Source organism: Bos indicus x Bos taurus, chromosome 2, assembly GCF_003369695.1.
Source record: "Bos indicus x Bos taurus breed Angus x Brahman F1 hybrid chromosome 2, Bos_hybrid_MaternalHap_v2.0, whole genome shotgun sequence".
Lineage (NCBI taxonomy): Eukaryota > Metazoa > Chordata > Mammalia > Artiodactyla > Bovidae > Bos > Bos indicus x Bos taurus.
In genome coordinates, this window is record NC_040077.1 from 59,900,138 (window position 1) to 59,917,138 (window position 17,001).

At 39.9% G+C, this 17,001-nt stretch overlaps 1 protein-coding gene across 2 annotated transcripts in view; it reads right to left on the bottom strand.

The window, feature by feature from the left end:
- The window catches only part of THSD7B (thrombospondin type 1 domain containing 7B), a 1,076,713-nt gene that overhangs the window by 505,528 nt on the left and 554,184 nt on the right, over positions 1 to 17,001 (bottom strand). For both annotated transcript variants that reach the window (XM_027561747.1, XM_027561740.1), the window contains 3 exons: positions 14,776 to 14,967; positions 12,380 to 12,614; positions 5,831 to 5,946 (listed from right to left, as the gene is read on the bottom strand). In XM_027561747.1, the coding sequence (XP_027417548.1) occupies positions 5,831 to 5,946; positions 12,380 to 12,614; positions 14,776 to 14,967 (543 nt within the window). The remainder of the gene's footprint in view (positions 1 to 5,830; positions 5,947 to 12,379; positions 12,615 to 14,775; positions 14,968 to 17,001) is intronic.

Below are 17,001 nucleotides of genomic sequence, written 5' to 3' on the forward strand. Positions count from 1 at the left end.
ACACAGAAGAACTATGCAAAAAAGATCTTAATGACCCAGATAGCCACGATGGTGTGATCACTCACCTAGAGCCAGACATCCTGGAATGTGAAGTCAAGCAGGCCTTAGAAAGCATCACTAAAAACAAAGCTAGTGGAGGTGATGGAATTCCAGCTGAGATATTTCAAATCTTAAAAGATGATGCTGTGAAAGTGCTGCATTCAATATGCCAGCAAATTTGGAAAACTCAGCAGTGGCCATAGGACTAGAAAAGAGCAGTTTTTATTCCAATCCCAAAGAAAGGCAATGCCTAAGAATGCTCTAACTACTGCACAATTGCACTTATCTCACATGCTAGCAAAGTAATGCTCAAAATTCTCCAAGCTAGGGTTCAGCAGTAGGTGAACCAAGACCTTCCAGATATTCAAGCTGGATTTAGAAAGGGCAAAGGATCCAGAGATTAAATTGCTAACATCCATTGGATCATAGAAAAAGCAAGAGAATTCCATAAAAAAATTTACTTCTGCTTCATTGACTACACTAAAGCCTTTGACTTTGTGGATCACAACAAGCTGTGGAAAATTCTCGAAGAGATGGAAATACCAGATAAACTTACATGCCTCCTGAGAAATCTGTATGCAGATCAAGAAGCAACAGTTACAATCAGACGTGGAACAATGGACTGGTTCCAAATTGGGAAAGGAGTATCAAGGCTGTATATTGTCACCTTGCTTATTTAACTACATGCAGAGTACATCATAGGAAATGCCAGACCTGATGAAGCACAAACTGAAATCAAGATTGCTGGGAGAAATATCAATAACCTTAGATATGCAGATGACACCACCCTTATGACAAAAAGCAAAGAGGAACTAAAGAGCCTCTTGATGAAAGTGAAAGAGGAGAGTGAAAAAGCTGGCTTAAAACTCAACATTCAAAAAACTAAGATCATGGCATCCAGTCCCATCACTTCATGGCAAATAGATGGGGAAATAATGGAAACAGTGACAGACTTTATTTTCTTGGGCTCCAAAATCACTGTGAATGGTGACTGCAGATGGTGACTGTAGCCAGGAAATTAAAAGACACTTGCTCCTTAGAAGAAAAGCTATGACAAACCTAGACAGCATATTAAAAAGCAGATGCATTACTTTACCCACAAAGTTTCGTCTAGTCAAAACTATGTTTTTTTTTTTTCAGTAGCCATGTATGGATGTGAGAGTTGCACCATAAAGAAAGTTGAGCACGGAAAAATCGATGCTTTTGAACTGTGGTGTTGGAGAAGACTCTTGAGAGTCCCTTGGATTGCAAGATCAAACCAGTCAATTCTAAAAGAAATCAATTCTGAATATACATTGGAAGGACTGATGCTGAAGCTGAAACTGCAATACTCTGGCCTCCTGATGTGAAGAACTGACTCATTGGAAAAGACCCTGATGCTGGGGAAGACTGAAAGCAGGAGGAGGATGACAGAGGATGAGATTTCAGATGGCATCGCCGTCTTGAAGGACATGAGTTTGAGCAAGCTCGGGGAATTGGTAATGGACTGGGAAGGTTTGGGTTCTGCCGTTCATGGGGTCACAAAGAGTCGGACATGACTGAGCAACTGAACTGACTGACTGGCTTTACGGACAGAAGGAAGAATAGAGAAATTAACAAGAACATCACCAAATGGTTCTTGATTATTTGGCTAATGTTTTTACTGGGACTTAAAATTTGGAGAGTCCACAATAGGACCACAGCTTGATAGCTATTTGATTTGCTTAGAAGAATGTGGGACTACCATTAATCCTTTAAGGAGATACTCAGATGAACAGGAGTAAAAAGACAGGAAGCATGAGTAGCTACAAATGAGATTATTCATGGCTTGAGAATACTTTTAAGTTGTAAGAATCTGGATCATAAACCCAGCCAGGACCAAATAAAACCTGATACAACTTATCCATTGCTAAAACCCAAATCACTCCAGGGACAGTCTGCCATTAGGAAGCCACCTTGGCTTTTTGAGAGGTTTAGGATGGATTTGGTTTTGGAGTCATGTAATCATGCAATTTCCTTGGTCATAGAAAAAAACTATTAAATCGTAATATCTTGCAGTAGGATTCATGCATCGGGACATTTTAGAGATCTCTAAATGACCCCATTGTGTAGGCAAATTTGGGGGTAGGAATGTAAACTCCTCACACTCATCCATCTTTGCATCCTCCATCCTCACTAGTAGTTGTCACCCCCATCCCATTCTCATCTTTCAACTTAGGCTAAATCACTTCTTTCCACCCCTCAACCCACCCTACCCGTGTCCCCATCTTTTAGTCTGTCCCTAGTCTACACTTTTCACTTTATAACTTTGGTCAGGTCATTGCCTTAGTCAAAAATGTCTAACTTACCCTACCCTTATCTCTGGAGTTTTGTAATCAACATACAGGTATCACCTGGGAGCTTATACCAAGGTCTAATTCCAGGTCCTGTCCAGGTCTACTGAATTAGAACTTACATAATATTTTAATAAGATCCTCTGGAGACTCGTATAAGCATTTACATTTGATAAGTATTGCTTTAAAACATTATTTCCCAAAGTACGTTTTGAAGGACATTGTCAAGGACAGAGAATCTACTGCCCGGATTCAAAGACACACTTTCCTCTCTCTTTACAGAACATCTGTCCATTCAAAAAATGTTTATTCAGTGACAACTATACCCTACACTATGCCAGGTTTAAAGGATCTTGTGGTGAGGATGACAGAAGCGGTCCCTGCATTTGTGGCCTGCAGTCTAGGAAGGCAACTTTAACATGGAAGGATAAGTATAGGAATGCCATAAAGGGGAGATGCAAGATGCTGTAGGATGATCTAGTTAACGTCGATGGGGAGATGGATGGGGAGGGTCTAATGACGTTAGGAAGGTGAACATAACATTCCTCAAAAAAGGCTGCTACAGCAGTTCTGTGCTGATACAGAGTTTGGAGGACCAAGGAGAGGTAGCTGAACACAGCTCCAGCATCCCACAAGGCAGATGCAGAGGTTTGGAACGACGATAGGAATGCTTGCCCCATGCCTGCTCCATTCAAGGCAGGGTGGGCTCTAAGTATTTTCCTTTTCAGTAGGTGCGGTTATGAACCCTATTCTACAGATAAGGAAACTGGGGCACAGAGAGATTAAGGAAGGCATCCACTGTCACAGAGCAAAACTTGGAACTCAGCTCTGGCCATGTGCCTCCAGCACTTCTGTTCTTAGCCATCATACTCCAGCATGCTTGAGCTGGGAAGAATATGGCGCATTCAGGAAGCTGAAAAACAGGCTGTGTGCCTAGAGGTCAAGCATTTGTTCACAAATCTATGATCCTTTCTTATCTTAAGGGTGAAACTATAATACATCACCATTCAGCTGTGACTTCTTATAGCACAAATTTTTAGAAACATCCCATACTTACTGAATCAGAATTTCTAGCCATGGAGCTGAAAACCTGCATTTTCATAATGCTTCAAGGTGATTCAGAGTCAATGCAATTTGAAAACCATAGAATTAGCAATACCAATTCCTCCAATAACCTCCCTATCATAGTCTCCCCTAATTAACCCACAGTTATTTAATAATATATTGGTCCCAAAGTATGAACTAAACATCAGGGTAAATAGGATTGAAGCTGAAAGAAATCTGAAAATTGAATCTATGCTTCTCCAGGTCCCCTGACTGTCTGGCTGTGAAAAGAATTATCTAGACTTGAAAAATTGGAGGCTAAAAAGAGACCACAGAGGCTTAGAACTATTTTCATTATAATGCCACCCATTTAAATAACTAATTGAATCTCTGGAAGTTGGAGTAAAATCTGAAATTGCTGGAAGAGCAATTATTTCACATGGCTTATGACTCCTCCATCCTTTCACAGTGCTAGGAGAAGATGCCCATGCAGCAGAGAGAATTTTCTCAAAAGTACTAATAGAATGCATGCAATAGCAGTAGCTAAAGTAATCTCTGGCCACTGGGGCACACAGACTCAACAAAACTAATATGCCTTCTTAAGTGTCCAGGGACCTTGACAGCTCTACCACCAACATCTGGCTGCCAGTAGGGTATTATTTTTAATTTAACCTTTTCCTTTCTTAAAGCCATTTAACAGAGGAATTATGCTAATCTCTTATGAGACAGAAACTAAAAGAAACAGCTGCATTTCAATAAACCTCCATCTTCATATATTATCTTCCTGCATTTTTCCAAGACTTATATTTAAAAGCTTGAATATTATTCAGGCACATTACTATTAAAACTTCAAAATCCATCCTCCTCGATGTTGCCTTTCAAATGGTTTAGAATAAAGATCACAGTTTTTCTGTCCCATTCTGTTTGGAAATAACATTCCCCTGGCTATTCCACATACCCTGTTCATTCAGCTCAATTACTTTGAATTTTTATTTAGGAAAACAAGTTTTGGAGAGTTCCTAAAAGAGATTGCTGTCTCCACCCCTCAAAAGATCAGATAAATATCCCACTGTATTTTCCAAGCTCTTCTGTATTCCATATGTTTAGTTCTGATTCTACCCATAAGTAACATTTACTGCATGCTACTCTGTTAACATTGTGACAGAAGATCATTAAAAAGATGAAATGGTACAGTCAGAAAAACTTTATGTGGCTACCTCACCAGTGCAATGTAAGACACTGATGATGATAACCTTCAAGAGCTGTCACTGCCCCCTTGCCAATCACTGAGAGGCGGTTTGAAGTGGCAGACAGATGTGTGTCGGTGTTTGCTGCAACATCATGTCACTGCCGTGAAGATGTGTAAGTCAAAGAATGACCGGGGGATCCTAGATGCCCAAGGCTGGACTTCCGAGGAAGCATATTAATAAGCTCAGTATTTGTGGCAGGTTCTCTCCTGCAGAATGACCTGCTTTCCTTTCCCTTCTTCCAGGAGGCTAATGCAGAGACACAGGAAGAGCCAGGCCCTGAATGAGAGGATGTTATTGCCAACACAAGGCCAAGGAGATGTGGATGAGACCCACTTTGCTTTGAGCACTAGTGTTAATATGCTTCCATCCTTCCTTCCCCTGGGTGTGCCTTTTCTTACTCTGGCAATAGTGAGATCCATAGGACCCAAGATAAGAGTATGAGACTATGGAAAAGGGACCAAGTTATTAATTCCAGGTCTTAGGTCAAAACAGGGCCTTAGAACTAGGAGTTCTTGTATCTCAACAGGAACTAGCTCATCAGGGAACTGAAACAGGTATGGGGGAGAAGACCCATTCTAAGAAAGGCAGTCATTTTACAAAAGTGCTCCTCTGTGTTTGTCAGGACTTAGCTATTAAATATCCTGGATCATAGCATTCCAAATATACCTAAGTGTATAAAGCACCACCATTAAGAGTAAAGAAATAACAAATCATATACTTCTGACTTCTGCACCTGTTCAATACTTTTTAATGTATTGGCTCCTCTTCTTCCACAGGCTTATATTTATCAGTGATATGTGCATAGTTCTGAAGGCCCTGCATTCTAATGAAGATGCCTGGAGTCAGGCTTAAGCACACAGGATCCACAAATAAATTGTGATGGTATTCATGCCACATTTAAATGGCTGTTCAAAATACCACAACAGTGTTAACAAAAGACAAGAACTCCTACAGCACACAGCTGTAAAATCATGGCATAGAACAACAAAATATATTTTCCCTGCCAAATCATAATGGTTCTAGAAAGCTAAGACTTCATTTACAAATTTTACAAACTTCATTGCCTGGGTTATATGCAAAAGGAAAAGAAGGGAGCCCTTGCTCCCCCATCTCTCACTGACTCAGTAGTGGAGGAGGCAATCAAGTGGTCAGGAAGCAGAGAGCACTAAGGAAACAGCAACCTACCTGGTTGGCACAGCCTTGGGCAGGGAGTCCACTCACTGAAAGCAGTCACGAGACAGTCTTTTTTGCACGGGAGCAGACAAGCGCGTACAGTTTCTGGCCGAGTAGATTCTGGACATCTGCCAATGTGAAAGACTCGATCAATATCTCCTGGAGAAAGTAAGTAGTTTGACACAGAACCATAGGATTCATAACTAAAAACACTGAGACCCTGTTGTTCCTTTTACAGACATGAGGAGAAAGATCCAGGAGAAGCTACTCGCCCAAGGACTCAGAGCAGGAGGCAGAGCATACAACAAACTTTATTTCTCTTGACCTAGAGACTAAAGCATCAGAAAGGGAGGGGGGTAAGGATATACACTTGGTAGTTGGTAGCCATAATGCTATATCTACAATGGAGGTAGGTAAGAAAGTAATAAGGACTTTCCAGGTGGCGCTAGTGGTAAAGAACTCGCCTGTCAATGCAGGAGACAAGAGATGCGGGTTCGATCCCTTGGTCGGAAAAGTTCCCTGGAGGAGGGCATGGCACCCCACTCCAGAATTCTTGCCTGGAGAATTCCATGGACAAAGGTTCACGGGATAGCAAAGAGATGGGCATGACTGAAGCGATTTAGCAAAAGAAAGAAATAAAGTGGTTGCCAGGGGCAGGACAGGAGGCAGGAAGGGGATGGATGAGAGCAGGGTTGAGTGCAAGGCCATTCATCGTTGTATATTACATGTCTCCTTGTATTTTGTTATAATGTATGAACCATGTGAATGCTTATCCAGTCAAAATAAAGACAGAGAAAGGAAGAAATGAAATACAAAAATCATTAAAAAGGGGTTGTATTTGGGATGTGGGATGCTAAGTGGAGGAAGGTGTGGCCAATTTTCACCATCAGGCCCTTTGTATTATTTTATTATACTTGTATAATAATATATAGAAGCATATAATACTTGAAAACACATTAAAATGGGAATGTATATACTCACAGAAAAGGAACTGTTCAATAGTTATTGGTGGCCTTATTATTAATCATCCTTAATATACACACATAAAAACTGTCTATCAAATAGGTCAATTCAATGAACGTAACAATAGAAAAAACAGTGTCTTTAGAGCACAAAGTATTATTTAAGCAAGCTATTCTGGTAAGGAAAACTGATGTCATGCTTTAGTAGAACTAGCAAAAAGCACTAAACTCATCCCCAAGTTCTTTAGTCATCCCTTGAAAGCTACTAAAATTAAACTGAACTGCTATTTACTCCATCTCCCCTCCAGTCTCTCCTGGTATCTGTCTGGAAACGAAAGTGCAACTTGAAACATGTCAATTTCCTGTGTTCCCAGTGGGGCAGCAGGGTTTGAGGGTACAGGGAACCCAGCCAGGACATGCTCAGACATCACAAACAGCTCAGAAATGCCTGTGGTGCTGGCTTGGCTTCAGGCTTTCTGGAGAGGGTGGTTTATTCCCCAGGGACTTTGTTCATTTCAATTAGAAGTAGGTTTTAATCTCTTTTTCAACTTTTAAACATACCTTTATTGAGGTATATTGTTATGTTGTTTTGTGTGTGTGTGTGTGCTCACTCATGTCCAATTCTTTGCAACCCCATGGACTATAGCCTGCTAGGCTCCTCTGTCCATGGGATTTCCCAGGCAGGAATACTGGAGTGGGCTGCCACTTCCTTCTCCAGGGGATTTTCCCAACCCAGGGACTGAACTGGCATCTCCTGCGCTGGCAGGCAGATTCTCTACCTCTGTGTATACCTGATACGGAAAGGACTGCACCCATTTAATGTGATGAGTTTGAATATATGCGAACCCCTGTGTTCCCATGTCCACAAGCAAGGTGATGGACCCATCCCACACCTCCCAAAGTGGCCTTGTGTCCCTTGGTTTTGGTTTTTATTTTTATGTAAGGGAGGTGTTAATCTCTTTTGGGGAACTGATATGGCCTACTTCTAAATTTCTGATTTATTAGCATCACTCACAATAAATACTCAGTGGCCATAATATCAATTCTTCATATCATGGTCCCCTTTCCCAGTGTTCTTCGTCTAAGTCCTTAAGACAGAAACACTATCATCCCCTCAGGGACAAAGCTCAAATTCAGGTTATCTTGCTTTTATAGAGGCCATGAACTAAGGGCTTTCCTGAAGTATGATTTCTGGTCTGATAAGAGCCAAATATTCTCTTGCTAGTGAAACCTTTTGTTCATTTCTTCTGCCAATAAGGTTTATTTAGAAGACATCAATTTCCTTAAAGGTCAATTACCTCTTCTTTTCTATTTACATGATGTTTACCTTTCCCAGGATCACATTTTCAATTTTCATAAATTTTCTCTGAATCATCAAGAATACTCTCCTTGACCATTAGCAACTTATGTGCTAAGTTGCTAGCACATAAGTTCCTAAGATCCACATAGCTCCTAAGAAATATAATGTTTATTTTATTTATTGTTTACTGACACTAAAAGGTTTTTGATATTTGTTGCACTGCTGGTTTTCTGTGTGTGTGGGTGTGTGTGCACATGCACGCGCACATAGGCATGCGTTATATAGATACTAATTTTTAATGACTTCATGGTAGAGTTTCACCTCATATCATTGCTTAAAAAATGCCAGATCTTAATGTTGTGTAAATATTTAGTAATACTAACTGAATGATTGAAAAGCATTCTGTGCCATTGGAGCCTGAAGACAAATCCCTGGGGAAATAAGGCAAATTTATCTAGTCATTTCCAAAACAAATTTGAAACCTTAAAAACTAGGGTAACATATGGATTCACATTTTAGCTAGTAAACACAGTATGGCTTCTTGCCTTTTGTCATAAATTATACTTTTTACTGTTATATAACACTCTGATCCTAGATTGGCAATACTCTTGCTAAAAGGGTGAATGCATTTCATTTCAACACATATATTTTTCCAGAACTTACACTGGAGTATTCCACAATTGCCTCCTGGTTGCCCTGGAGGCTTCCATTCCTGTGCTGAAAGGCATCAAACTTATCTACAGGGGTCTGCCATTTCTCAGTTATGTGCCCATAATCATGAGGTAGACATAGTCATTCAACCCCGGGACTGAGGGGCCATCCCAACCTGCCAACTTTGTAAACATTCAATGTGTTAATGCAGCTCCCCATTACTATGTCTCACCAAATGCCCAGTGTTTTCTCAGAAAGTGCCTTACATGACCTTTGGAACGTTCTGAGTTGTGTGATTTTAATCTTTATTATTTTTTCACACATTGCAACTGGGAAAAAAAGAAAAATAGAAGTGAAACAAAGCCACATATCCCAATAAGCTCTCAAGCTTTCACTCCTGTTTGAGTTGCACCCTAGCTAGTCCTCATTTTCTGATGTGATCAGTTCTATTACTTATACAATGGTAACATTCTTACCTATACAGTTACAAGGAAACCAGAACCCCAATCCTGGGAAGCAAAGAACTGCAAGGAGTTCTGTGCACCACAGTACAATGGGTTTAGAGTATCAAACACATCTTGTTAAGCCCATCCAGTCTATGGAGACACATTTCTTTTTTTCTACTCTGAAGGCCACTCTTTCTTTAGGATATTTTCTTTTCCTATTGCCATTACCTTCACCCAAAGGATTTAACAAATGGCAGGGAATTTTTTTTCTCTGCAACAGCTTTCACATAAAAAAGAGCAAAAGCATACTTTTTGAAAGGGCAAAGCAAAGGATACTTTCTCTTGCTGATAATCTCACTATGTGCTTCACTGGACACTAGGTATTATTTTCTTAGCTCAATTAATCTCATTAACCTCAAGAATTTTAATTAACTTTACTTAAGTCAATGCAGCCTCCTCTTGTTTAGCAGGATCGTTTGGAGACATACAGTAAGAATTAAAACTAGGCTGTTAAGTCTCTAGCCTCATTAAAAGTGCAAAAAGTAATTAGCAATGTCCTTATGTGTGGGCATGTATGTATGTGTGTGTTAGGGAAAACATCTGTGCAATTCATTTTTCTCTGTTGCAAAACTGAGTTAACACGATAGGTTATTCACTGTAATAATATTTTAGTCTTATGAAAATTATCAAACAAATCCATATGTATTTGTTCATTATGTTTTAAACTATAACCTTTTGACTCTGGTTTATCTGGTCACAAAATATCATTCAGTTAATATTTGTATAAGCTGATGAGCTTAGAAACTTTTATAAAAAAAACTATCATTCAATGTAATCATAAGGCTAGATAAGGAAGCAGAGGCCTATTTGAACATATAACCCAACCTTTCATGTCTAAATAGGTTTAATAATGTATTTGGCAGTTGTCAGTCTCAATTCTAATGTTCCTTTGCTAAGAAAAAAATAAACTACATTCATAGCAAGTGTGGATATTTCCTATTTTGGGCCAGAGGTGAAAAGTTTTATGGAAGGGAGATCAGGCTTCAGGAATGCTAATTTTTCTCATCATTCTAAAGAATAATAGTTTGTTGCATTTCACATAGCATTTATTCCTATATCTAAGCTATGTTTATTTTTATTTGTATATTCAAGCTAATAATTCTGGCATCTTTTTTTAAGCAGTTGAAAAATCTACATTATGAAAATGAACATTATCAGGGCTGCAATCCTTCTCAAGATAAAAGTAGTTCTCTTGTTTGCATAATATCTTTGTAAATCTTTCAGGATTTTACCATAACTCCAAGAATTAGATTAACACCTGAATGAAGTGATATGCAAACATTATTGTTCGCGTTTGCCTGTATCTCCCATTGACTCTATCAGTCCACATGGTGTTATGGATACCAGGTAAGTTAAAACATACAAGTGATATAATTTGATGTTCTAAAAATATCACAAGCAACCCAGAGTTATATGCTAAAGCAGAATTAACATTTATGAGTTAATAAGAGCAGAAGGTCATTCATGTGATCTGTTTATTACTTTTCATGGCAGTCCCCTTTGCCAAACTTTACCATGGTAGATAAAATATTTCTTATTAAAGCAAAAAATAAACATCAGCTTCTCAAACTTCTGCATCTCATATCCATCCCCTGTCAAATCATTTTACTTTCCTACACACAGGTCTAATTAATTCATGAATTCTAAAAATGTTTTTGGACAATAATGACATGCCAGTCATGGTTCTAAAATCTGCAGTGGCAACAAGGAAGATCATCCAGCCCCAGCTACATCCAACCTTTGGAAGCCACATTTAGGAGGGGAAAGAGAGGAAGTCTTTTTGATTGTGCTTCAAGTCAAATTTATCTTCCCTTCCATTTTCATAGCCATCTGCTCATTTGATGCTCCAACACCAGCAGTATCTGGCCAATCTGTCCTGTTTTTGCCATTAGCAGTTTGTTTCCCTTAACTGAGCTTCTGTGACTTTCCTTACACACAGCTCAAGTAGTTTCCATGACACTGTGGATAAGGCCCAGAGCTTATCATCATGGTGCCCTGAGATGAAGTTAATCAGGTTTAAGTTGTCCATGACAGCAACACAAACTGGACTGAATTAGGCAGAAGAGCAAATGTAGTTGCCTATGTTGCCAGGAAAAGCAGGAGGGCTCTTAAGTGAGAAGGGACCAGAACTTGATATTTGTTCTGTTCCAGTTTCTCTCTTTCTAGTTTTACTCTCTCTTCGTGCTTTTTCCACCAGGCGTGACCATGGCATGGCAACTCTCCACTCAAATACTTAGAGCATCATGAACAGAAAGAAGAGAGAGTTCATTTTCTCAACTTAAAACTTTTGGAGGAATTTGTGACACTAGACCAAGGCTTGAACCAACCCATCCTGGTTACCCACCAGTACTGTGGTTGGGGTAGGGTCTTTCAGCATGGCCACTTGCAAATCTCTATGGACAAGCCGGTCACCCAGTCTCTGTGTATAACTAGGTCACTTACTTTTTCTTTTCCATGAGCCTTCCTGCATGCACTTGAAGAAGAGTTATGTTTTCTCATTTGGTCTAGAGAAGAACCCCCCACAGCTGAGTTCTCCAGTCAATTACTCTTTTTTCCTCCATCACTTGCAGCTATTCCTGAGCCTTTTCTTATCCTAGACCCCATGTCCAAATTCTTTTTTTTTTTTTTTTCAATTTACATTTCTATGTGCAGAACAGAGCAGCCTTGAGATTGTAAACATACTGGAGGACATGAATTAGTCTATTCAAAATGGCTGTATGGATTTATGTCTCACCTCAGACAAGGCCAATGGGATCTAAAGAAGAGTATAACACAGCCCCATATTTCAAAGTACATAATCTACCTTGTTGTGAACCTAGTCATCATGTGATTGGAAAAGAGTCAGAAATACTGATATCAACTATAGAAAAGTTGATTATTCAAACAGATTCAAATTTGTGGGCATTATATTTACTGTTATCCTTCAATGAATGCATATATTAGAACTTAGAAGAGTGTCTACCTTTGGACAAGACTCCAACAAAACAAAACAAAAACCTCTTACTCTAGTACAAACTGGGACATATTCAGTGCTCAAAAATGCATCTGACTAAAAGCACTCAACTATGCAATCATCCCATGTACTTTCTTTTTTCTTTTTTTTTTTTCATCCCATGTACTTTCAATAAACTATTGATCATACCTTTTTGTCATCACTTGTCCCACGTGACTCTTGACACAGAAGACTCTCCGTGTCTGAATGCCCACACCACATGTTGCTTCTCCATTCCAGCCAATGGTTGCATTAAGGGCAGTTACTAATGTGTCTTCAGAACAGGGACCCCAAGGTGATGTCTCCCAGTAGAGCTGCATGCATGAATGGTCATTGCATGAGCGATATTCTTGGAGGGCCTGACTAGGAGGGCATGGTTTTCCACCTGCAAATATCAAAAGAAAAAAAGAATACATCGTTGTGGCTGTTATTAGCATATTGTTGCTGTTATTCCTGTCATTCTTGTTGTTTTTCCTGTTTTAATGTTCTAGAAAGATGGCCTTTTGGAACAATCTTCCTAAGACCTGAGCCACTGTACAATGTTTCTGACTCTATGAGCATGGTTGTTCTGTCATGAGTAACAACCTGAGGACGATATACTTCACCTTTCTCTTCTCAGTAACAGGCAACAGTATGTTAAAAAAAAAAAAAAAATCAATTCACTTGGACATACCTCTCCTCCAGCAACAAAATACAAAGAAACTGTATGGGACTAAAAATAAGGCTGTGCACTCCCACTTGGGACAAATTCGGAACACAAGGTACAAAGAGATGAAAAAATCCAACTGTCACTTTTGAAGAGCCTGGAGCAAAAGCAGGTTACTGAACATGCCTCCTGCCCACAACATTAATGGGTGGGCAAAGCAGCTAAACTACCCCTCCAGCCACGAGCCCTGGACACACCCTTACCCTCACCCCCACGTGCGCGAGTAAGTTAGGGAACCTGTTGCTGTGTGTTCCCAGTACCCCTTGGTGCAGCAGAGGCCCTGAAAAAGCCTTGCTTGGAAAAGATCAATCGATTCTACTGCTCACCTCTGTGTCATGTATCTCTGAGATAAATCCCAAAGATACCAGCTTTTATTTTAATATTATTATGCTGACATAAATTAGCCAGTTAGATATAATAGACCATGACCTTGAAGTGGTATTATTCAAACACAAATACACACGTTACCTGCATATGGGTTCTCTTTCCTAAGACAGCATGATTTTTCTCAGAGAACCACTTTAAGACATCCATCCTGCCTCAAGCAGTGCATTTTACTGCAATTTGAGAAATCCAGAAATCTCTCTTCAAGTTTGGCAGGAGAGAGCTCACCCTTAAACTCTGAAATCATATCTGACAATGTGTTATCCACTGGCAGGGAGACCAGACGATTGCGCATTCCTACACTCGTGGGTGAGTCAGACAATCACATTTCATTACTATCTTTTCTTTCACAATGTTATATCTATGTAAAAACTGGTATTTATCTAAAGCATTGATGCTTCCCCCTGACTCTCCCACAGCATAATGATTTATTCAGGGGGCCAAATGCTTGAGAAGATTTGTGACCTTGATTTTGTTATTCTTGTTATTTTCCCCCCATTAAACACTATTGACTTTTTTCTCCTTCCATAAAAATAACAGACAAAAGGAGGAAGCCACTGCACTTTGAGAACATGAAAATCTTCATTTCTCTTGAACCTGACCCCATTTCTTATGAATCTTATCTTAAAAGGAGCTCCTCAAAGCAAGTGGCCATATTGCTCTGTTGTCCTCACTGAGCTGATGGCAGACAGAGCCAAGGGAGGGCCTAAAAGAAATGAAATGGCATGTGTGTCTGGGGATGGAGACCATCGCTCTAAGTGATAGAAACAGCCGCTCCTCTAATTTGTCCTCAAGTCACCCGTTTACATTCCCATAGCACATTTTAGCTTCTTCAGTGCCATTTTCACAGCCTTCATCTTCTTCCCTCTCACAGTGTGCCAGCCTGACAGAGTAGGAAATGAGGACATGCAGATCAGGTACTTTGCCAGTGTTAGTGGCGGCTCCAGGTCAAGAAGTCACATCTCTTGATTCCTAATTTTGAACTCATTCTACCAGGCATATTCCAATTATGTTCCCAACTGCATGAGCTATCAGAAGCTGGATGTTTACCAATGAAGTCTTGTCTTCTTCCCTAAAAATGTATAACAACTAACACCCATCTGCCTGCCATGACCTGAATTTGCATGAGTTCTATGATATATCATGTGTGCTCAGTCACTCAGTTGTGTCCGACTCTTTGAGACCCCTGGACTGTAACCCACAAGAATCCTCTTTCCATGGAATTTTCCAGGCAAGAATATTGGAATGGGTTGCCATTTCCAACTCCAGGGGATCTTCCAGACCCAGGGATCAAACCCACGTCTCTTGCATTTTCTGCATTGGCAGGTAGATTTTTTACTAAAACAAGTAATGTTAATCATGGGAACCCAACATAGATCAACTAGGGAGAGAGAAATGCTTGGAAAGCAAATTGTTTACGTAGATTTAGGGACTAGAAACCTTTCTTATTACTCACCTTCTCCAGCCAATGCCAGGATAGTCCTTGACCTGGTCTGTTTCCCATCTGAGTTTTTATTTGAACAAGACTGAGAGCAGGATGACCACTCTGTCCACTCGCTCACCACACAATCCATCCGGCAGGGAATTTCACATGCCATCTGTTCAGGAGGTGGAGATGCTGGGCAGAGACTCCCTGATACATCTTCTCCTGTAATCAACCAGATCAAGACAGCTGCTGATGAATGGAAAACCGAGGCCAGTCCAGGAACATTCAGATTCATCTCTTCCTCTATTTCAGCTTAGCTTAGAAGACTTCACCTTGTGTCTAAACCAATAATGTTTTTGTTGTTGTTGTTGTTGTTCAGCCGTTCACAATATTTATGTCAAGAAAAACTTTTAGGAGATAATTTGGCATTTAGAAAGGTAGATACAATAGGAAAACTGCCTTTTGTCATCCTTCCCAGGGACAAGTGGGCTTTTTCCAGAAACAATTTAGCCGAGATGGCTAGGGACAGACTGATGTGCTATTGACAACCACATGTAACAAGTACATGCATTTCTGCAAAATTGGAGCTAGAAGCATCTGCTGACCTGAAAAACCACAATTTATGCTGAGCCATCTATTGTACTCCCTTCCCAAGTTATCAGTCTAATTTTCTGTTGGGTGTTTTCATCTCCAAATGCATGTGTGTGTCCTCAGTTATTTCCAACTCTTTGCAACCCCATGGACTGTAGCCCACCAGGCTCCTCTGTCTATGGAATTTTCCAGACAAGGATATTGGATTGAGTTGTTATTTCCTAATCCAAAGGATCTTCCCAACATAGGGATCAAACCTGTGTCTCCTGCAGCTCTTGCACTGGCAGACAGATTGTTCACCACTGTGTCACCTGGGAAGCCCCGTGTCTAAATATGCAATCTTAATGAAGACTATTGCACAATGACTCGTTTATTCTATTTGTGCATAGTGGTAAATAATCCAAAGTCACAGTGGATATGAACCTGTGGCTAAAATTATACACTATGTTGAAACAAATGGTGAACGCAAGCCCCCAATTTTCCCAAATCTATACCCCCTTTGATGAACTACTCAAACCAAAACACACAGACACAGACACACACACACACACACACACACACATGATAATGGGGAATGTAGTTTTACAATTAACAGACACAGCCAAGGGGATCATTTCTAAGTTGCTATTCTATATCACAAATGATTATAATGAATTTTTTTTTTCTAAACTCTCTTTTAGGTTATGTATCCACTACTTTTAGAATTCAAATATTCCTCTTTATAGATAACAATTCCACTCTTACTATCCCCTCCTTCACAGTCACCTCATGAATACAGAAGACATGAACAATAGTAAAAACATTTATGGTTTGAAGCAACAACATGAAATGTGGAATGGCAGGTCTAGGAGACAGGCAGTTTCCTCTTTGTGACTTTATGCCCGTGGAATTCTCCTGTCATAATCTGACACAAAAAGTAACTGTGAAAGGGGGCTAATATTTATGCAGCATCTCCCTTGTGCAAGGCACTGTCCTCATAAGATGGTCCTAGACACAGGCGTGACCCATCTTGTTTTGTAGATGAGGTGTCAGTGGCTCTGGAAGGAAGACTTGCTCAGGGTCACAAAACTTGCTCACAGGCCTGAGTAGGGAAGCAAATGAAAACTTTCTGACTCCAGAAATTCTGGTTTCTCCATTAACTATATTGTGTCTAATTCCAAGAGATAGATAGTTCTTTTTAAAGGAAGTACCAGGTTGGCCAAAAAGTTCATTCAGTTTTTTACACCCAATCTTACAGAAAAACCTGAACAAACTTTTTGACCAATCAAATAAATAAAACAGCTGTCAGTGAGCAAGACTCCCTGGACGAGAAGCTAGTGCCCTCCTAAAATTTGCATTCATATTTGTAAATGAGACCAGGCTCACTGCGCTTGAGGGAAAATAAACCTTTTCAAGCATATTATAGGAAGTAATAGAGATTCTAGCAGATAATCACGCTGAAAGACCAGTTCCAATCACTCTTTTTTCAGTCTCAATCTATTTTCTTGTTGAATCTACACTGTATACTACATGTAAACACAGACACACACACACACACACACACACACACCCCAATATAACTTAGGGAGAGGGCTTCCCCAAGTACAGAAGTAGGCAGGTCAAACAAAACATACCAACTACATCTAACAAAAATTCAATTTCCACATTCATGAATATTATGAGCAT